Consider the following 23,962-nt stretch of genomic DNA (forward strand, 5'->3'; position numbering starts at 1 on the left):
TATTTAAGTGAGGATTTGCACACATAGAAAAAGTAAGCTTAGGTTCCCAAGATCTCTAAAAGTACAATAATCTAGTTAATACTATTGAATAAACACATCTAAAAGTATTAAAGTTATGAAATGAATATTTAGAACCATAAATAAATAATAAGACATTATGAAAGAAGAACAGGAATGTTTGAAAATGAACTGAATATAATTTCTAGAAACAAAAAATGAAGTCATTGAAAATAAAAATTCAGTCTAGTTCAATACCAGGTTACACACAGCTAAGAAGAGAAGTCACACACTAGAAGATATACCTAGAATGCAGCACAGATGGTTAAAACTTTGAAAAAATAGAATAGAAACTAAAGGTCATGGAGAATAGAAGTCAAACAGAAGTTCCAGAAGAAGGAAATAGAGAGAATGCAAGAAAAGTAATATTTGAAGAAATAATGGCTTTGAAGGGATACTTGACTCTATACCTTTGTTCACAAAGCAAGGGCCATCAAATACCAAAGAATCTATATCACATAGACTGTGTTCCCTGCCCACAATATGGTACAATGAGAAATCGGTAACACAAGATAACAAAGCCATACATATTTGAAAATTTTAAAAAATACTAAATGGGCCAAAGAAGAAATCACAATAAAATTAGGAAATATTTAGAAATGAATGATAATGAAAACACTACATACCAAAATTTGTAGAATGTGGTTAAAGCAGTATATAATGGAAATGCATTGCTTTAATTAATCCGTGGTTCTCAAAGTTGGGTCCAGGCCACACAGGAACTTGATAGAAATGCAATTTTTCAGTCACCACCTAAAACCTACTGAATCATAAGTTCCGAAGGTAGTGTCCAGAAATCTGAATCTCATCAAGACTTCCCTGTGATTCTAATGAATGCTCAGGTTTGACGACCACTGTCTTAAATGAGAAAAAGAGAAAGCTTAATAGCAAATATTCAACTCAAGAATTTAGAAAGAGAACATTAAAATCAATCCAAAAGTAATAGAGGAAAACAATAATGTTTAAGAGCAGAAAATTTCCTTACAATCTATTTTATTGGCTTTAATTCTGTTAGGACTCTTGGAGAAGCATTATCTTTGCTCATGAATTGTAACAATCAGTTTTCCTACAGGTCGACTCTGACTAGGGAGTGGATCAGTGCGAAAAGTTGGGCAAAGAAGAAAGTCACATAAAGAAACATTTTAAGATTATCTCATTCTAGGTATCTATGCAGATATAACCATACATTTTTCTGGATAGAATCATAAGAAAGGATTTAAAATGATTTTCTTTGGGGAGAGGAACTTACGGTAAGAGGGGTAGTTTTTATTTTTTATTTAAAAAATAATCCTGTTGAGTTTGAATTTCTAATATTATACATATAATACTTTTATTTTTAAAAGTGATACAAGAATTTATTTGGACTACGAGGTTATGGGTAATTTTTTATTTTCTTTAAAAAAACCCTAAAATGTACACCTGAAAATTTTATAATTGTGTTAAGCAATGTTACCCCAATAAACTTAATTTAAAAAAAAAACAGCTAATATTACAGTGTCAGTAACAACAATAACAACAAAAACATGTCTCAAACCTAGACTAGGTCAGAATTTTTCTTTCTTTCTTTTTTTAATTTTGCCTAATGTAATTCAAAATCTCCTTCTGAGAATAAATCGGTATATCTGATAAAATATGTAAGCAATTTTCTGATACATTCTCAGGGAATTGAAGACTTGTTCTAAGAAACTCACTCATCCAACTGTCAGTTGGATGGAGCCTAATTTCTCCAACCAAACATAAATTTCTTCTGTATTTAATCTGAAGATTACCTATTTCTGTGAAACGTCTCTATCAAGAGTAAATCTTTAAATTGGCTTGGTAGAATCAGTTTCCTATGCAGCAAGATTTGTAATAAATTTTGATAAGCGCTCACATCTAAATTGCTTGAAAATGTTTTCTTAAATAACCTTTAAACATGTTTTAAAACCTTCAGCAACCTGGGTAATGTTCACCTTGGTTACTAGTCTAAAGAAAGCGGGGATAATAAATGACAAGGCTATAGAACTATAGGAATAGAATGTAATTCATTCATCCGACCAGTATTTGAGTGCCTACCATTTGCGAGGCTTTGGAAAAGTACTGCCAAGTGCCAGGCACCGTTCTAGAATCTAGGGACACGAAAATGAACAAATGTGGTTGGGGGAAGAAAACCACGGTTCCCACAATATCTTGCGCTTCCGCCTTTTCCCAGGCGAGCCTTTATGCTCCTCGCGTGATTCTAGCTGCGCAGAAAAGCCCCGCCCGTTGATCGGCCATTTGCGGGGCCCCTCCTCAGGAGACGGACTACAACTCCCACAACGGCTTCGCGGGCTTAACGTCTTCCCGGCTGTGCCCGGGACGACTACAGTTCCCAGAAAGCTTTGCTTCCTCCCCTGGGTGTTATTGCCCCTTTCCTGGTCCAGGACACGGTAGAAGCTAGCGACAGTGCCAGTCCTGGGGTTTCTGTGTCCTTCCCCGGGGCAGGGACGAGGCAGTGACTTGACGCGGGCGCTGAGCCCGGGGGGGCCGCGCAGGGGGCCGCCGTCCCTCCCGGCCGGCTGACCTCACGCTGCTCGCCGCCTTCGCCACCCGCCGCCGCCGGGTCGACTCCGGACCGACTGCCTGGGGCAGAAGTGGCGATATCGACCGCCGGGGCTGTGGCGAAGCCGCGGCCCTTGGGGCGGCGGTAGCGGCGTCAGCGCTGGGGGGAAGGAGGAGGGAAGATGGCGTCGGAGCTGGAGCCGGAGGTGCCGGCCATCGACCGGAGTTTGCTGGCATGTTCGGCTGAGGAGACCGCGGGGGTGAGTGCCGGGACCCGGGCGGGGACGCGCGGTCGCCGCAGGCCGAGCCCCGTGGGAGGAACCGACTCCTAAAGATCCTGGAGAGGTCCGACTCTGACTTGGGGTGACCACCGCGCCGGGCTCTTCTGCCTCGCCTGGTGGGGAGCGGCTCCGGGAGCCCACGGATCCTGCCCCTTTCCTTCCCTCTGTACCCTCGAACAGCCCCCACAGCTGCTCTGTGCACCAGCCACCTTTACGTTCCTTTCGGCCCAGAAAGACCAATTTTCCATTATTTGTCCTCTCCCCACACTCCCATTAAGTCCCCAACACAAGGGCCTTTGCAATTTATGTCAGGTCTTGTAGTAGGGAAGGAAAAGACATTTCCTAGTGTTTTGGGTATAATCGCCCTCCTTTATCCTTCTGAATCCTTTTCCTGAGGTAAGCAGAGCATTGGCTCCTCCTCCGAAACATGCTACCTTAACCGAGTCCCTACTTTGGTTTGGGACAGCCCTGAGAACCAGAATCACGGGTGCAAACGACGCTGTTCTCCCTCTTTGCCCTTTCCAGTGCGTTTTTACATCAGTTTGGTTGATGAATGTGTCAGAAGTGGTGTCTCGACTGAGTGTGAGAAAGTAGTAGTGGAGGCTGGAGATTAAAAAAAATAATTTTTGTAGGAGTTGGGGGTTAGTTGGATGGAGAACAAATGTTATGTAACTTTGGGAGAGCGGCTTTCAACAAATAGAAGTTAATGTGAGGTTTGTTCACAGCATAGTGAGAGCAGTTATGCCCCAAATTTAAACCATTCAGACTCAGTATTGTACTGAAACTGTAATAGAAATGTGCTTGTGTAAGTAGCAGAGTTGTAAAATGATTAATAAACTAGATGGCATTTTTCTTCAAGGACAGGGAATAGCCATTAGAACAGATTGTCCAGAATGATTATGAATGGACCAAAACAACTTAGGCCCTACCTCTAAGGCCTTCAATTTAAAAAGCTATTAGGAAAGAAGTGTACTTTGAACACAAGTCAACAATTCGAATGTTATGAACCGAATTTTAGTGGAGCACTGTGCGACTGTTGGTTAGTGAGGAGTTACTTTGGGTGAATTGATGAGGACACTAAGTCAGTGGAATAAATGACAGGAGTAGAGGTGACAAGTTTAAAGAAATATTGTTGAATGATGTCTTTGCTTTTTTTTTTTTTAACCAACTGGTTTAGTCTAGGTCTGTTTTCATTCACTTTCTGCTTAATATTACAACTGCAAAGATTTCAGTGCCCATCGGCTTTCTTTTATCCAAGAGACTTGAAAAAGAAAATGAAAGCAGTGTTACAAGTAAACAGTAAAATAGTAATCATGCTGTTCCCTATCCATGTCACTCTTAATAGCCATATTGATATCTAATCTGTTACTTACCTCAAAGTAATTCGTTTTTTACTCCTACTGAATTTTTTGTCTGTTGGCCAAATGCTATAGGCTATGTACTCTATGTTCCCATTTCTAAAAATGCAAACTACCAAGTGAATAGAGCTTTAACTTGTTGAGGTTCCTGATGAAACCAGTTACAAAACTGGTGCAGGAAACCAATGCTCCTAACTCTTATGCAGTGAAATTCTCAAAGTGATGCGGGGAGGAAATGTGATCAAAATTTATTAATTTGGACTGAATTTGAATTTGTGATGATTATAATCTGAGTTACATTTTACTTTTGCTCTGTTTACTTTAAATGGTTTTCTGAATAGTAAGGTGAAAAAAATGTTTAATCTGAAGACCAAAAATATTTTTTAAAGAAGATACAAACTCATATTAAAATACAGGATTCTTCCAGCTATGTAACCTGGCTTTACTTTGTGTGGGGTGCATTGTCTGTATTTAGTCAGAACAGCATAACACTGAAAACTTCTTTCAGCTTAGTTTCCAGTCCAGCTCTTTATCATAACTTAAAATGAATTATAAAGTTTTCTCAGGTTAGAACTAAATTTTAGAGAGTAAACAGGTAAAGAAAGCTAATTACTTAATAAGCACTAGTGTCATCTTTCCTATACTTCATTTACACACTGCTTCTCTAGGACTTTTAACTAGTATGTCTCACAAAAGTATGAAGTGCTCTCTTCAATAACTTTAAGTTTAAGATATTAATGTGGCTCACCTTTCTTGGTTCCAGTTGATTCCACAAGTATGGCTTTCCCAGCACTTCAGGAGACTATCTACATTTCATGTTCCATGGATTTGATTATAATATGTCCAGTGGATCGTTATGATTTAAAAAGTACATGTATTGTTTTTTCCTAATTATAAAAGAAATACATATTATAGAAGTTTTATGTAGTTTATGTCTATTAGTTATTTTTTGCTTTAAAATTTTTCAGTTTTATGTATAATTTAAATATACAATTCAGTTCAGTAGTTTTTACTATATTCACAGAGTTGTACAACCATCACCACAATCAATTTTAGAACATTTATCTCTCTAGATTTTCCTATTCTGGAAATTCCATATAAATGGAATCTCACCATACGTTGTCTTTTGTGTCTGGCTTCTTTCACTTAACATGATATTTTCAAGAGTCATCCATCTTAAAGCATATATCACTACTTCGTTTTTATTGCCAGATGATATTCCATTGTATGCATATAGTATATTTTATTTATTCATCAGTAGATAGACATTTGGGTTGTTTGGATACTGTGGACATTGTGTACAATTTTTTTTGTGGGGACATGTTTTTATTTCTTTTAGGCCTATACCCACAAGTGGAATTTCTGGCTTATATGGTAATTCTATGCTTAATGTTTTGAGGAACCCCTAAATTGTTTTTCCAAAGTGGCTGTATCATTTTACATTCCCACCAGCAGTATATGAGAGTTCCAGTGGATTTCTCCACATCCTTGTCAGAACTTGTTGTCTTTTCGATTATAACCATTCTGTTGGCCGTGAAGTGGTATCTTATTGTAGCTTTTATTTATATTTCCACTCATGATTCATAGTGTTGAACTGAACATCTTTTCTTTTTCTTTTCCTTTTTTTTGAACATCTTTTCATTAGCTTACTGGCTATTTGTATATCTTCTTTGGAAATTTAAATTCCTGTTTTTTGCCTGTTTTTAAATTAGATTTTTTGTCTTTTTTATTGAGATTCTGATTCATTTTAATTTAGGAATGCTTTTACTTCATTTCTAGAACTCATGATTTATTTACATTTTTCTTAATAATGTAGTCTTGAAGACTCCATTTCAGCACTAATGATTGTTGTTTTACAATTAACTTATATTTTGGTTATCCTTGTTTGAAAGCAAAACCAAATATGGTCAATGGATACAATTTTAATTAGGTATAGAAAAATAGATACTGTAATAAAAGGCTACCCTCTAGGGATTCTTTCTTTTTGTGTTTAGTTACTTTCTATCTCAAGGCTTAAATTTAGCATTCAAAAAAAAAAGAAAGCTCCTGGAAACATTGTCATAATATGTTTACTTTAGTGGAATGAGTTGACAGTTTCTTTACTTCCCTATCAAAGCCTTTTAATAAGATTGTGCTCATTACTCTGTTGTGCACGTTACTGTGGCAGCCACAAGTATCTGAAATAAGGACAAATTAACATGTAACGAAATTAGAAATCTCAATTGTTCATGTTAAACACTTACACAGTTGCTTACATTAGTGAGAACTGATATAGAAAGCTGTAGATTTATTCTTTTGAGAAATATGTGAGCTGCTATTCTGAAAGATAGCCAGAAAGTTTTTCCTCCTGCTCACTTTCTCCCACAGCTTTTTTCTTCTTTTAAACTGTGTTGTTGCCAGTCACTAATTCAGTATCTCTAGTATAGAATTCTCATGTAAAGGTACTTCACTTTATATATTGTTTAAATTTAATGGCATTAAGGTACATGTAATAGATCCCAAATCTGTTAGATGGTTTTGAATTTGGAGCATATGCCTACCTTTCTTGAACCATATTTTTATATCTTGTTAATAATTTTTAATATGCAATGTTATTTAAAATAAAGTGTTTGTTTTACTAATAATATATTTTATGTAAGGTGGCTAATTTTCTTAACCAGAAGCTGATATTTGTTTCTGAATTTTTTAAAAAATCTGTGAAAGATTTAACCTGTTAGTGTTGTTGGAGCTACAAAAAAAAACATAATTTATTTTAGAAAGCATCATCTTTTATTTCTCCTGGATTAAAATTGTACAGAAGTGACTTTTAAGAGAAATGAGAACATAAACATAAGAAAAACAAAAATTGGTTTTAAAATAAAACTTTTAAATGTGTTGTAAATTAAAATTACCTGAAGCATAACTTTCTAGGATCAATGTGAATTCTTTGAATCGCAGTGCTTAACTATTTTCATTCATAAACAGTAAATTGCTTAGAATAATTTGACTGTCTTCCTATTTGAAATAGGGTCTGCTGACAGTGGGTGAAAAACTGAATATTTACCCATGAATGTGATCAAAAAAGTGGTTTTTATATCAGAGAATTAGATTCTAGTTTGTTGTTGGTTGATGACTCTGCCTTTTACTGTTGAATACTTTTTTTCTTGTCGTTTTATAATTATTGAACTCTGTATGTGTGTGAGAGAGTGAGATTGATTGATCGATTGATTGATTGACTGACTGAGAACCACTGCTCAGAAGGGAGAGAGAATCTTTAAGCCTGTGGGATTATCTGTTGTTTTTAAGAGTAGGTTAGTCTCTTTCTACTTGCATAAAGCAAACACAACAAAGTAACATTTGAGAAAAAATAGTTTCACTTTAGGGGCGAACACTTTTTCACTCTTTTTGGTCCCTTAGGAACAAGATTTTTACGTTTTATTAAAAGTTCTCAGAATTGATAAATTGACAAAAAAGTTAATATATACCACCTCATGAACTCTTTAAATCTATATATAATTTTTACAAGGAAGGAAGTGGGCTGAAGATGGTACAAGTAATCATTAAAATGAAAATCTTTTACTGTTATGGTGTTAGACATCTCTTGAACATAAACTCTTTTTTAATGAGGACGTCATTGGAGCTTAGATTGTAATCCGTAGGTAAACACTAGACATACAAATTAGCAGTTCAGTTAACTTTGTTTTTGTAGAAATGAGTCATTTCACGTTTTCTGATTTAAAAATTTTTACTTGGTTTAGAGCCAAATGAGTTGTAATTACTTAAAGTAGTATGGAAGACAAACATATAGACAGAATTGGCAGGGAAAGCAGGGGTAAATGACAGAATACAGGAAAAAGAATTAAGACTTAAGGAAGTAGGGAAAAGAAAGGAGATGATGGTTTGAAAGATGCTTTATCCGGAGCTTATTTGGTTTAGTTTTTAAAGACTACAGGTCCACGTCTGCTTTATCTCTGCTTTCATTAAAACCATATGGAGGATCTTTCTGCAGTGTCAGTGTTATGTGACACTAAGTAGTGTAAACATATTTATAGTTATTCAGTTAACAGATTTTACTGAATGCCCACTGGGGCCAGGTTCTGTTTTAGATTTGGGGGATACGGAAACCAGAGATGGGGATGAAGAATGGTCTAGAGAAAGTGAAACAAACTGAGATCTGAAGAATGAGTAGAAAATAGCAGAGGGAGAGAGGAGCCAATACAGATCAGGAGGAGGAGACAGGAGAGTCTGATACAAGGCAAAGGACCTTGTATACCATGTCAGAGGAGTCAACTTGATCCTCAGTATGAAGGAAGCTAAATGACGTGATCAAATTGGCATTTTGCAAGAATCAATCTAGTAGTGAGGTCGGAAAATGGACTGTAGAGGATTAAGACTAATGGGGATCGCCAGTTGAAGACATTGTTGCACTAAATTTGGTGAAAGATAGAAATGGGGGTTTTAGACTAAGGTCGTGGAGATAGTGACTCTGAAGATGGAGAGAAAGAAATGAATAGATTCAGTAAACATTTAAGAAGCCTAATGGACAAAACTTAATTGGATGTTGGGTTGAGGAAGAAGGAATCTTTTCAAGTTTTTCTGGTTTGGCTACCTGGATAGATGCTGATATCTAAAACAGGGAAATGAAGAAAATAGCAGGGGTTTTTTTTTTGGTGAATAGATCATTAGTTCAGTCTTGGGCATATTGAGTTGGTGTCTTCTGGCGGCGGGGGGGACTTCTTTTTCTCTCTACACTCACACCAATACTCTGGCTACCAAATGTGTGTATTGGGGGGTCCCCACACCAACCAACTCTAATTCCCTGTAGACACCAACTGGGTGCCCTACAGTTCAATTCAGTTCTGACACTATACACCTAGAGTTAGCATCAGATACCACAGATTAAGGGTTCAGCCTCACAAGACTACCTCCCTTCCCCACTTCATATGCCAATCACAGGTAGTGGGTCCTCAGTTTACTCGCAACTTTTGTCTGACTTGGCTGCAAATCGGAGGTTTCCATGACCCTTTCTTTGGGTTCAATAATTTGCTAGAATGGCTCATGGAACTCAGAGAAAACAAACGATACAACTCAGGAACAGCCAGATGGAAGAGATGCATACAACAAGATATGTAGGAAGAGGTGTGGACCTTCCATGCTCTGTCTGTGCCAGTACCTCTGTGTGTTTACCAACCCAGATGCTCTCCGAACCCTGACATTTAGGGGTTTTTAAAGGAGGCTTTGTTAAATAGGTATGATTGATTAAATCATGGGCCCATTTACTTAGCCTCCAACCCCTCTCCCCTTTCCTGAGGTTGGGGGTGGAGACTGTGAGTTCCAATCTTCTAATCTCATGGTTGGTTCCCCTGGCAACCAGCTCCCTAAGGGGACTTGTTATGAATAACAAAAGACTCCTTTCACCTTTATCTCACGTATCACTTAGGAAATTTCTAGAGTATTAGGAACTCTGCCAAGAATGAGAAGAAGACCAAATATATTTTTCTTATAAATCACAGTATCACATTATCAGATACCTAAGTATAATTGTCACAAGTAATTGGACCTAAAGGTTTGTGGACAGAGAAAAGTGGCTGTTTTTGGTTTTCAGCAGGGAGAGCAAAGAGGAAAGGGCTCACAGGTTGATCAGGAAAAGAAGGCATAATTGATGGAACAAAGCCTCTTGTGTGGACTGACATTCATGAGAGGTATTATCATCTCATGTATTAATCAGAAATATAACTTAAATATATTGCTTGTTCATGTTCACTGTGTGTTCTCTTATCAATAAACTGACCAGAGAATTTAAATTGCAGTCAGAATATCGGGATGATCACTTCTAAAGGTTATATAAATGCCTAATCACTATATTGTACACCTGATACTAATATAATATTGTGTGACAATTCTATTTGAAAATAATTTAATAAATTGAGAATATTCGAACAAAGCACTAGAAAGGAAGTCAGATGGGCTTAATGGCTAGTGTCTTATATGATGATTTGTGGTTATTCTCCTATACTGCCTGTAAAAGGTTGCTTCTAGAGTCCAGGAAAGGGGCTAATTTTACTTTAAGTAGAATTCTAAAATATTATGGATTTTAATAAAGTTGTAAATATTACCCTTTTTGGAAAGAAGACATACACTGATGAGTGTTGTCAACAAAATTATAAGACTCATCATTATTTTTGTACCTAAAAAAAAACAGTAGGTTTATCCAAATTAGCAGTATACTGACATTGTTTAAAACTAATCTTTTGTTGTCATTGTTGTTATAGAAATGGCTGCAAGCAACTGACCTCACTAGAGAAGTATACCAGCATTTAGCCCACTATGTACCCAAAATCTACTGCAGAGGTCCCAACCCTTTACCACAGAAGGAAGACATGCTGGCACAGCATGTTTTGTTGGGACCAATGGAATGGTACCTTTGTGGTGAAGATCCTGCATTTGGATTTCCAAAACTTGAACAAGCAAACAAACCTTCCCATCTTTGTGGTCGTGTTTTTAAAGTAGGAGAGCCCACATACTCTTGCAGGTAAAGTATTATCATTTTCTTTCTAAAAGGCTTTTGTTTTTACTTGATATTTTTTTCTGAAACCTTACATTTTTATTTTACAAGTGAAATATAAGTATGCAGCAAATAGGTACAGTGCAATAAGTAATTATGAAACAGTTATGTAATTATTTTCCAGGTCAAAAGCTAGAACATCACCAGCATTCCAAAAACCCACTGTGTGCTTTCCTCCTACCCCATAATTAAGTGCTACCTTGCTCTTATAATAATCACTTCCTTGGTTTTCTCAGTAATTTTTTAGTGACGGTGAATCTTTTTGATGTTTAAATGATCCCAAATTTGGCCTGTGGGGGCCCCATCACACTAGCTTCTTTGTCTTTTTCACATGCCTTCATTAGTTCTTGAATGCTGCTTTACCTTCCGGCTAAAGATGTCCACAGCTCACTTTGTACTCACTCTGACCTATGTGTAGAATCATGTTACTAGACCGAACCAGGTCCTAATGCTCAGGAGTTGCCAGCCAAAAGACGACTCCCGAGATGATTTTATGAGAAGGAACTTTATTGCAAGTCAGCAAGAGAGGACACACCGGGAATCATTCTCAGAGCACTTTGGCTCTGAGCAAAGCATCTCATCTATCTTTATTAGGGGAAATCATGCATATACATCAAGGTAGACATTGTCATTGCATGTGTAGGTGGGGACATTTCCAGGACAGGTACAGTCAGGAAATGTGGATATATATGTATAAAATGTGTTCAAAAATAGTGGAAAAGCTCTGTCCCTGAGTGAAGATTTTAGTATTATAATGAGGGTATAATGAGGAAAGTTCATGAGGAGGTCACTGTAGGGTCCTTCATCTGCTCCAGCTGGTCTCAGGCAGTTTCACCTGGTTCACGCTCTGGTCCTGAAAAACATCCTGGGCTTGTTCCTGAAAAGATTCTGGCAATCATCAATGTCAAGGATTGCCTAGATATGAATAAACATCTGATTAAGTCTTGGTCTTTCTGTGAAACTTTCAGCAAATTACAAGATAGCATTATACAAACCTTATATATTTTGAGTGTGGGGTTACAGGTTAATCAAGGCAAAATTATAAACTCTAAACAAATGTTAATCTATGCTAAATTACCTGCTAGGCTACATGCCTAGGTTAGGGTAGCTCAATTCTGTAGGGAATTTCCTTTTAGTTAGGAATGGTAGTTAGAAACTATGATCTGGGTGCTCTATGTACTTGTTGCTACGAGGATGACTTTTTTTTAATGTTGCAAATTGAGTATCCAAGAGTAGAAGATAAAGAGGAAGGTGCCTGTCTCCTTTATAACCTATTCTTCTCATAACTGATCATTATTAACATTTTCTTATGTATCCTTCTGGACTTATCTGTGCATGTGCAAGCCTGTTTATATAATTACCTTAAATGTACATATATGCAAACATACATACAAAAGGAAATACATTATATATACTGGGCTAAATTTTCCTTTCTCTAACAAAATCTTGCCATGTTTATATCAGCTAATATAGCTATTGTGTTGATGTACTATTAATAGAGTCATTGCATAACATTTTCTTCCATAAGACTTTTTCATGTAAGACTTTAATAAGCTTAATTTTGGTGAAGACCTCTGGGTGTCTGGTCTTTATCAGCATGGTTAGAATACTAATCAAGATTTTTTTATGTATTGAGAGACTGTCAGATCTAGTTTTTTGTCGGTCTTTACAAAAACCTCTTAATTGAGTTCTTAATTGATGTTTGGTGCACCAGAGCTAGCTTAACCTTATCGTTTGCAGGTGAGAAAACGTAGCTTCAGTTGTTCTATAAAGGGACCAGTTCCAAAGCATGCATTTGAATGGCATATCTTTTAATTTTCATTTGAGTTTTCGCAGTTTTTCTTTGATTTTTATGATCTTGACACTTTTGAAAATTACAGGCCAGTTATTTTGTAAATGTCAATTTGGGTTCATCTGATAAACTTTATGATTAGAGTCAGGTTGCATCTTTCACAGGAATATCACAAAAATCACCTGTTCTCTATCAAGGAGCATATGATTTTGATTTGTTCAATAAGTGATGTTAACTTAGATAATTAAAGGGTTGCTGCAAGACTTGTGCACTGTGAAGTTATTCTTTTCCCCTCTATAATCAGTTTTGTTGGGAGTAATTTGAGACTATTAAATAGCCTGTTTTTTATCAAGTGTTCAGTTTTCATTTATTTATCTCAGGATGTATTCATAGAGTCTCGTTATTCTTGTGCTCAAATTGTTCTAGATTTGACCACTGGGAGTTTCTTTAAGCTGTTGTCTTTGTTCTTTTTAGTGCCTCCATCATTCTTTGAGAACGTTTTTTTTCTTTCTAACACGATGTTTCAGGCTCATCTTGGGCTTTTTCCCCAACTCTAAAACCAACCATTGCTCCACGGGGCCTGGTTCCTTTTTAGTGGAGATTCTTGTTTAGAAATAAGATACTGGGTGTGCTTGTCACTGTTGGTATGTTACTAATCCCAGGCTCTCTGAGTGGATCTGTAGTCTGTATCTATCTGCGGATACATATTGAAAGAGTGATTAAAAACCATGCGTTTACAATGATCTCTCTAGCTTCAGTCCAACACCACAAGATTCTTTCTCATTTTCTCCCTTTGCATATTTGTAACTCCCTTTTCTGAGGAACCTGATTATCATCCTAAAAATATTTACTTATTTAATCATTTTCCTGTGTGCAGCCATTCTCTTGCTACTACTGCCCCTGCCACCCAGCTCTCCATAGTTGCCCTCCTTACCCCATTTGGGCTCTACAACCCATGCTGGGCCATGGTGGCCTCCCCAACACCCCTTGTTAGGGCAGATATAAAATAAGTCTTACTTTAGGACTATTGGTCCTTAATCCAGGTATTGGCCTTTCTGGTATCTCAGCTGGATGTCTGCCTTGACCAGAATTCCAAAGTCCTCTAGCAATGTTTGCTAGACCTCAAGTATCTCTGTGGCACTCTCAGCCACTCTCCAGTAAACTTGGAGAGTATTGCCCTCTGCATGTGCAGCGCAACTTTCAGCCAAGAACTCATTTACTAGTGACCCCCACCTAGACTTCTCCCCTTTCCTGACCCTTACCATCCTGCGCACATTCCACTTTTCTGGTTCCCCGACCCACAACTTCTAGCCATTTTACCTGCCCCAATCTCTGATCTACTCTCAGCTCAGCAGGACCTTCCTACTCTGCTTAGACTCTTGCTCACTGTGCCACAGGTGAGGATTCATGCCCTCAGTGAGAGGCAGGGCCATCATGGAACTCACCTCATGAATTTTCCTTCTCTTAGTCATTGAAGCCTAGTGCTGCCTGTTCAATGCCTGGAAATAGTTGCCTCGTGTATTCACCTAGTTTTGTGCTTATAGACAGTGCGAGCGTAGTTTATTCAGTACCAGTTATTTTGTCATAACCAGAAGTGGAAGTCACTTACGTTTGTTGAGCACCTTCTGGGCACCATATTTAATGCTAAGTGCTTTATATATAAACTTGTTTAATTCTTCTATAAACTTTTGAGAAAATGGGATCAAGAGTGGTTAAATGACTTACCTGCAGTCATAAAAATTGAAACCAGGGCTCTCTGATTTTAAAGTTCATCTTTTCATTTCACCTTTCTTTAATTCTCAAATATTGGTCTCATGACTTTTTTACTCATACTCAGTAAAATGAGGGTAAAAGTAGGAAAAATGTACTGAGGTTTTTTTTTGCAGTTAAATTTGTTTCGTTCCTAAATTTGGAAAGATATTCTTTATTGTTAAAATATAGGTATATAAAACGAAGGCAATGAATCAAGTAATTTTGTGTTTTAATGTTTTTAGAAAAAAAAAATGTACAGCCCTTTCCTGGTCCTTATTCTGGTCCTTGAAACTTGGAATTCGGGGAACTACTACACTAGCACTCTTGATTCCTAACCAGAATATCGAGTTGCGTTGCACTATTGTCTTCTGTACCAAATACATGCAAAGAATATTAAATTAAAAGTATATTTGGGCTGGAGAAAAAGACTTTATGGTGACTCAGAATTGTGGCCTTGGCTTGAACTCTTTTCTCCTTCATTACTGTTTCCTTCATTATTGTGCCTCATAACATATTAGGTGGTCAGCAAATATTTGTTGAGCGAATGTCTGTTACATTGTTCAAAATATAGAGGACAGTTGTAAAGATGTTATTTTACTGTTTATATTTGAGTATTCATGTTTGTTGCACATTTCCTTACTTGTTCTAGTGGCAGTATCATGTTTATTATAAACCAGCTACTTTCTAGAATGTTACTCATAGTTACATACAGGAATTTTTTTCTCATTCTGGATATGTAAGATCTTTTAAACCAAATACTTAGTCTTCAGATAAGTTACTGAGCCATCTCAAGCAGAGAGTGGTAGAGATAGTTTTATTCCTTTTCTGTCCAGAAGCTCTATTGTGGAAAACTCATTTATTTCCAGTAAAAAGAGCTGTATCTTCAATTTCTTGCTTTTGAAAAAATTTGAAGACTTGATCTCTTTAAGACTATTTCTTTTTGACATGAATAGTCCAGAGATTGAAATCAATACTGTTTTAGTTTTTAAAATATTAGCCACCTCTAACTGTAACTGTGATACATGAATGAAATTTTACAGTATATATTGTAATTGTGGCTTTTTTTTATTTCACAATTTATCTTGGAGATAGTTCCCTGTCAGTATATATAAATCTATCATTGTTTTAACTGCTGTGTTTCCATAGCAAGGACAGACCATAATTTATTTGATTGCCCTATTAAGTCAGAAATGGGGAATATCTGGGGGGAGGGGGGGTTCCTAGTAGCAAACTGCTACAAAGAACACCTTGTGCATATTTGTATGCATCTATTTTTACATGTCTCAGTATTTTTCAAGGTAAATACCTAGAAGTAAAATTTGAGTGCTGTGTGTTGTCACTGTGACCTTCAAAGTATTGGAATGTCCCTTGTCTACAATCCTTTCTCTAACCTGGGAAAATGACAGTAAGTGGGCAGTTGATAATCTACTTTGGATTCCTGTATTTATCTAGAAGGAGTCTTGTATTGATTTGGAGATTTGTGATAATTTTTATTTATGCTTACATAGATAAAGGAAGTTCTGTTTATTTGGTTCAGGATCGAACATAGAATTACATGGGGTATAATGCGAATTTTACATTTATGCCTTTAGATGTTAGGAAATAGTAGAACTATGAATAGATTTCTATATGGTAATTCTTTCACATAAGGAAACTCAGATTTATATTATCAAAATTTTCTCTTTGGTACCTATTTGAGTTTTTTACAGAGAAAATTTACATATTTTGAAAGGCACAAATCTTAGTTATATATTCTTAACAATAGCTAACCTTGTGTAGCTCACATTCTGTCAATATATATAGAACATTTCTGAGTAGAAATTTCCCTGTTAAAGCTTCAGCCCCTACATAACCACAATTCTGATATTTTCCCCTTAGATTAGTTTTGCCTGTTCTAGAACTTAATAAAAATAAAATCATAGTCTTTTGTGCCTGATTCTTTTACTCAGCATGTCTTTGTCAGATGTATTCAGAATGGTACGATTGTCGGAAATTGGTCTTTTTATTGCTGCATAGTAGTCCATTGCATGAATGTACTGTAATTGCCCATAATCCTTTGTCCCTCTGCTGGACATTTGGGTTGTTTCCCGTTTGAGGCTATTATGAGTATAGCTTCTATGACCTTTTGTTTGAGCAACTATTCTCTTTGTTTTTTTAGTGGAAATTTTAAAAATTTAAAGGAAAGAAAAATGATAATTTATATCATAAATCATATCAGCTTTTGCCAACATTTTAAATGCAAATTGTTATTATGCACTTAATTATACTTTGTGTTTATTATACCAAATGACATAAATCTTATGCTATTAAAAATCTTCAGCTTTTTGTGACACATTTTAGGAATATTAAGACACCATTAGGATATGCCTTTCTAGACTGTAATCTAATACAGTGAACACTCTTAGCTGATACATTAGTTGCTGGCTATGAGCATTTGTAAACAAGTCTTTTTGTAGACATGTTTAATTTTTCATGGATAAATCTCTAGGAATGGAATAACTGGGTCAAAGGGCAGGTATATGTTGAACTTTATAAGAAACTGCCAAAACTTATTCCAGAATGGTTTTTCATTCCCTCTAGTAATGTAAGAAAGTTTCACTTGCTCCAGAGCCTCACCAATATTTGATATTGTTAGTCTTTAATTTTAGCCATTCTGTGTAGTGGTATCATTATGGTTTTAATTTTCCCTGATGACTAATGATCTTGGTACAATTTTACATGTGTTCATTGCTCATCATCTAACTTCTGAAGATTTTGTTCGTCTTTTTTTTTTATTTATTTATTGGATTATTTGTCTTTACTATTGACTTGTGGAGTTCTTTATATATTCTGGATAAAAGTGCTTTTTCAGACATTTTTGTGAATATTTTCTCCCAGTCAGTGGCTTGCCTCTATGGTATCTTTTGATGACAGAAGTTTTTAATTTTGATGAAGTTCAGTTTACCAGTTTTTTTTATTTTGCGATATTGTTTCCTGTGTTTAAGAAAGGTCTCCTTCTTCCAGGTGGCAAAGCTGTTCTCTATGTTTTCATCTATAAACTCTGAAATTTTAGATTTTATGTCTGGGTCTGTGATCCATCTCAAACTAATTTTTTTTATGGCTTGAAGTAGGGGGTTGATCTTCCTTTATTATATGCGGATATCTAGTTCCAGCACTATTGATCCTTTTCCCATTAAATTGCTTTAGTACTTTATCAAAAACCCCTTGACTGTGTAAGTGTGGATCTATTTCAGAACACTCAATCTATTCCATTCATTGATATGCCTATTCTTATGCCAATAACCACATTATCTTGACTACTGTAGCCTTATAGTAAGCCATGAATTGATTAGTGTAAATCTTCCATTTTTGTTTCTTTAAAGATTTTTTTTTGTCTATTTCAGGTCCTTTGCATTTTTATAATTTATAATTTTAGTATCAGCTTGTCAGTTTTTATTTTTAAGACTTGAAATTATGATTAGGATTGCATTGAATCTATAGGGGAGAATCGACATTTTAACAATATGGAGTTTTCTAATCCATAAACATTTCTCACCATTTACTGAGGTCATCTTCGTAAATCTCTTTTAGCATTGTCATGTAGTTTTTAATGTAGAAGTTGTGCACACCTTTTGTTATATTTATTTGTAAGTATTTTATGATGGTATTCTTATTTTTAGTTTCTCAGTTTTAGTTTCCATATTTCTGTGAGTATAAAGAAATATAATTGCTTTCTGATATTAAACTGTGTCCTGTGACCTTGCTAAAGTTAGGTAGTGATTCTTACAGTAGTTTTGGTTTTTGTTTTTTCTTCCTCAGAATTTTTACATAATCGTGTCTTCTCTGAATGGAGACAGTTTTACTTTGCCCTTTCCAATCTTTTTGCCTTTTATTCCTTTTTTGTGCCTTATTGCACTGGTGCAAGTGGGATGTCCTTGCCTTGTTCTCAATTTTAGGGGGAAGACATTCAGTCTTTCACACTGTAAAATATGATGTTAGGTATAGTCTTCTCATGCATACCCTTTATCTCATTGAAGAAGTTCCCTTCTATTCCTGGTTTGCTGAGATTTTTTGTGGTTTTTTGTTTTTATAAATGACTATCGAATGTTGTCATGCACTTTTATTGCATCTATTGAGATTATAGTTTTCCTTTTTTATTCCTTTAGTGATTGCATTGATTAATTTTTCATTACCAAGTTTCAGGTTTTTCATTACTAAGATAAACTCCACTTGATTATCATGTATTATAACTTTTATATATTTCTGGATTCAATTTGCTAATGCAGTGTTAAGGATTTTTGTGCCTATATTCCATGAAATATACGAGTCTCACTTTCTTTAAATTCCTTTGTCCAGTTTTGGTATACAGAGTTATGCCGACCCGATGAAATGAATTGAGAAGTATATTCCCTTTTCCTGTATTTTCTGAAAAATTTGTGTCAGTTTAGTATGATTTCCTTGAATGTTTCTTAGAACTTGCCAGTGAAACAAACCATCATGGCCTAGTGTTTTCTTTGGAGGAAGTTTTTGATGACAAGTTAAATTTCTCTGATATTTATTAGAGTTTTTCAGAATGTTTTTTTAATCTTATATCAATTTTGGTTTATTGTATTTTTCAAAAAGTATATTTCATTGTATAATGACAAGTTTATTGACATAAAATTGTACATAATATTTTCTTATGCTGTTGATGTTTGTTGGTATCTGGTGATGTCCCCACTTTCTTTCATTTCTGATACTAGTAATTCGTGTCTTCTCTCTTTAATCAGATTTATTGATCTTTTCAAAGAATCAGTTTTTGGCTTTGTTAATTTTCTCTTTTATCTGTTTTATTGATTTATGCTCTTATTGTTCTACTTATTTTAGATTTAATATGTTTATATTTCTTTAATCTGTAGATTATTTACATTGTTTAATTTCCATTTATGTGGAGCTTTCCTAGATATCATGTTGTAACTGATTTCTGTAAGGTTTCAGTTTTGAAATTTATTGAGACATGTTTAAAAACTCAGCAATATGGTCAGTCTGGTCAACATTCCATGTAAACTTGAAAAGGTGTAATCTGCAGTTGTTAGATATAATACTCTGAGTGTAAATTAGGGTAAAGTGGTTGATAGTGCCATTCAGATCTTCTATATACTTACTGACTTTTATGACTAGTTTTATCTATTATTGAAAGGGATATCAAAATCCTCTGATGTGATTGTAGATTTCTTTACTTCTTTAGATCTACCAGCTTATGTTTCATGTATCTATAAGCTGTTTTAATAGCTATACATTGATATTTATAATTTCTGTCACTACCTGATGTATTGACCCTTTAATCATTATGAAATGTCAGTGTTCTTTATTAATTCTGGTAACATTCTTTATTAATTCTGGTCTATTTTATCAGATTTTAATATAGCCACTCCTTTCATAACATGTTATACTTTTTTCCTCCAGTGATTGGCCTAGAATTTGCAATATATAGTATTTACAACTAATCAAAATCCACTAAGAAATTTTTTCTTTATCCTTACTTTTGTTGTTTGTCTTTACTTATTTGCCTTTACTTTTTGTTGATTTTTTGTTTGTCTCTTTTACTTTTGAAGGGTAGTTTTTCAAGTACAGAATTATAGGTTGGTGGGGTTTTTTTCTAGCAACACAAGAAGGTAAGAAAGTGCTCAAAAAGGTGAGGGCATGTTGAAAGGACACAGAAGCCAGCCTAAAAGAGCTCCCAGTGGCACTGCTGAAACAATTTGAGCAATTAAGTAATTGTAGTATTAAATTATAACCCATAGACTAAAATATCCATGAGTTTATACTGATATAACCAGATGTTTGAATAAATAAAAAATGGGGGAGAAGGGATATTTTCAGTAGCTTTCCTATACTGAGGAGTTCTAATTAAGAAATAAAGGATTGAGGGAAGTAAAAAACCATTAAGCAAATAATAGTAATGATTGTAGGCACGATCCATTGATAAATGCATCAACTAGTGGGAGAAAGTTTGAGGAGAAATAAGAGGATATTTGCATAGTCACAAAGTATCTCCCTAAGAATATTTAATTACAAAAAGAGCAGTAGCAACTTTACAGCAAAGAAATCTGGCAGGTATCTTTTTAACAAAGTGAGCAAAGTTAATGTCACTAGTAGTTAGACATATCAAATCAACATCATATGCCTCCTGTTATGATGTCCTGAGAAGCACTCAGCATCACTTCTGTGGTATTCTTACCAGAAATGCATAACTCAATCTAATCATGAAAACCTCAAACAAACCCAAATTGTGGGACATCTGCAAAATAACTGACCAATACTCTTCAAAAGGGTGTGGTCATGAAAGTCAAGAAAAAAACTAAAGAACTGGCACAAATTGGAGGAGTCCAAGGAGAAAGGACATCTGCTGCAACGTAGGATCTTGTATTGGATCCTGGAAGAGGAAAAGGGACCTTAATGGGAAAACTGATGACCTTTAAATAAGATCTCTAGTTAATAATGTTGTGCCATTGTTAATTTCTTTGTACTATGGTTAACATTAGGTAAGGATATAAAGGAACTCTACTATAGCTTTAACAACTTCTCTGTAAGTAAAATTATTTCAAAAATAAAAAAAAATAAGGTAAACATCAATTCAAGAAATTTAGAAAAAATAGTTGAGAATACTCGAAGGAAAAAGAAGGAAATGAAATGATTAGAAAATGAAACAAAAACAAAAGGTTGAGATATTGATTCTTGCAAATTATTAAGCCAATTTTCTGGCATGACTGAACAAAAAGAAGATGCAGATACACAAAATGCATAATGAAAATTGAGAAGTACACTCACTGCATGCCTTTTAATGATGTCACATCTTGCAAAAGCTCATCCTCTGCATTGCTGTGATTAAAAAGGAGATACAGGCATCCCTCGCTTTTCAAAAGTTTGCATTATGCCACTTTGCTTTTATGAAAGATCTGCATAACTACTTGTTTTCTCTAACTGAAAGAAATTCAGAGAGGATTTTTGCTTTTATTACAAATGACAAAACTTGAAAATAGTGTTCAGCGTTTTGTTTTGCAGAGGCAGCACGTACCCTAAGCAGCAATGGTGGCATTGCTTTTACTATAATTAGTGTTATATTAGGTTTTGTGTTATTTGATATGATTCCATAGGTTATTTTGGGGATCTGGAGACACTAAAAAAATGTTTTCCATATCAATTAATGGTAATTGCTTCTTTGCTTTATGCCATTTCAGCTTATGAAAGGTCTCAGGAACACTCTCCTTTTGGATAGCAGGAGAAACCTATACCTTGTGGAATAGGAAATGAGGGTGGCAGTGTACAATCTAATTCTGAGAGTGGAGCAATTGTGCAGTGCCCAACAGGTACTAAATTGTTTGAGCCTAACTATTTGAGAAACAGAACTGTTAATCATTTCTTTTAGTCTAGGGGTGCCCCCAAAAAACTATTGAGACACTAAAGATGTCATGAAGCAAGGTTTGGCAACCTCTGAAATATAAGAATTCTGAACAACTGAATGCTAAAAAAATTTGATAACTTAGATGAAGAAGATAAATTTAGAGAAAAATGACAGGCAACTTTGAATACAGTATGAAAAACAAAGTTCTCTCCCTAAAACCCTATACCTGGATAACTATCCAGATGAAATGTACCAAAGTTTGAAGAACAGTTTATTCCTTTCTTAACACAATTTGCTACAGAAAATGAAAAGAGTGAAAACTCTCTCTTTATGCAGTTAGTATAGTATTAATTTCAAACCCTTATAAATTCAAGAGGAGACATTATAAAGCCATTTCTCTTATTAAGGTAGATGGAAAGATCCTAAATAATATATTAGCTTTCTGAATCCAAGAATATACTGAAAGAGTGATACATCATGATCAAATGGAGTTTAGTTCACAAGTCCAAAGATAGTTGGTCTTTAAAACAGTTATTAATGTAATGCACTATTTTAATAATTGGGAAAAGAAAATATGTTTTTGATTCAGAAAAGCATTTTGTAAATTTCATTAATCATTCACGATATAAATTCTTAGCAAACAAAGTATATGTAAGGGTACTTTAATATTTGTCATGTTGAATTTTTAGAAACTTTATTATGGACATTTTCAAACATCATAAAAGTAGGATAATGGTATAATAGACCTAACATGTCCTCATTGCTCAGCTTCAGCAATTACCAACATAAGGTAACCTTTTAATCTACGCCTCCATGCATGGGCATGCATGCACACACACTCATTTTTTTCCCCAACCTGCCAAATTATTTTGAAGCAAATTCCAGACAGCTTGCCTTTTTTTCAAGATTCATTATATAGCTTTTTTTTTCAACCATTAACGTCCTAAAAAATCAATTCTTTAATATTTTCTAATCTCTAGCCAGAGTTAAAATTGTTGTGATTGACTTATAAATATAGATTCAAAATTTACATATTTAATTTGGCTGTTTTTTCTCATTTTTTTCTCTTAATCTATATTAGCTCCTCTCCCTCTTTTTTCATTTATGTTTCTAAAAAAAATCAGGTCATTCATCCTATGGAATTTTCCATATTCAAGATTTGACTGATTGTGTCCCTATGGTCTTAACATGTCTCTTTATTACATATATTTCTTCTAAACAGGTAGTTAGGCTTAATTAGATTCTATTATATGGCGGGGAGTGACAATCACTGTAACTTCTTAATTCTTTACATCAGGAAGGACATGATGCTTGACTGCTTCTGTTTGGTTGAGATTGTACAGTGGTTTTAGGTACCTGGCCAATGCAGCCATTACAAAGGTCTCTGTTAGACTTTTTACCTGATGTTTTAGCAGTTACTGTTGCTTGTTGCTTAGATCATTATTTTACTAGCAAAATGGTGATGTTCTAACATTTCTTTATTTATTAGCTCATTGGTTTATTATTAAAAGAAACACAGCCCCTCATCAATTCTTTGATTACCTTAAGATTTAGTTTATATAGGAAGGCAAGATAAATCCTTGGTTTTTTCTAGAAGAGCACTTTATTAGTAAACCTACAGTGAACATAATAGTTAATGGAGAACTTTTAGATATGTTTACTGTAATATCTAAAGCAAGACAAGGATTCCTAAAATATTCCTGGAGATCTTTGTCAATAGTATAAGGGAAGAAAAATAAAAAGTGTAAATATTGTAATAAAGACATAAAATTGTCATTATGTACAGATCGTTTTTAATTTACTGACTACAAAGAAAGGGCTCATAAAAAAAACTTTAAAACTTCAATAAAAGACATAAGAAATAATCATGACATGATAATATACTCATAAGGCTGTTGTTACTCCTGAAGTTTATCGGTGAATTCCTGGTAATCTCTGTCAGAATTTTAGGTAGATATTTGAGGAACTCTATAAACTTACTCTAATTGAAATATGGAAGAATAAATAAGTTTGTGAATAACTACATCAACTTTAAAAAAGGAGAACTTACCCTACCAAATATTAAAACGTACTATAAAACTATAGAAATACAGCATGGTATGGTATAAGAAGAAACAAATAGATCACTAAATAGCTTAGAAAATGACCCAAGGATATGTGGAAACTTATAAAGGTTACAACACAATCAACAGGTAAAAGTCAGATTGTTTAGTAGATCGTGTTAAGAAAAGAAAGTTCATTCTATATGGAGAAATGAAACTATCTCTGTTCCTTATCATATACAAAGGTAGAATT

General features: G+C 34.9%; 1 protein-coding gene across 7 annotated transcripts in view; it reads left to right on the top strand.

Moving 5' to 3' along the window:
- Positions 1 to 2,347: 2,347 nt before the first annotated feature.
- UBR2 (ubiquitin protein ligase E3 component n-recognin 2) overlaps positions 2,348 to 23,962 on the top strand; it is a 97,420-nt gene continuing 75,805 nt past the window's right edge. For 4 of the 7 annotated variants that reach the window (XM_016128576.2, XM_036218164.1, XM_016128577.2 and 1 more), the window contains exons 1-2: positions 2,348 to 2,837; positions 10,468 to 10,727. In XM_016128576.2, coding sequence (XP_015984062.2) covers positions 2,760 to 2,837; positions 10,468 to 10,727 — 338 coding nt within the window. In that variant the 5' untranslated portion in view covers positions 2,348 to 2,759. Of the gene's footprint in view, positions 2,838 to 10,467; positions 10,728 to 21,503; positions 21,633 to 23,962 lie in introns of those variants that run through there. The other 3 variants (XM_016128575.2, XM_016128580.2, XM_016128578.2) reach the window with 2 other exon arrangements.

The sequence above is a fragment of the Rousettus aegyptiacus genome, unplaced genomic scaffold, assembly GCF_014176215.1.
Source record: "Rousettus aegyptiacus isolate mRouAeg1 unplaced genomic scaffold, mRouAeg1.p scaffold_m13_p_1, whole genome shotgun sequence".
Classification (NCBI taxonomy): domain Eukaryota; kingdom Metazoa; phylum Chordata; class Mammalia; order Chiroptera; family Pteropodidae; genus Rousettus; species Rousettus aegyptiacus.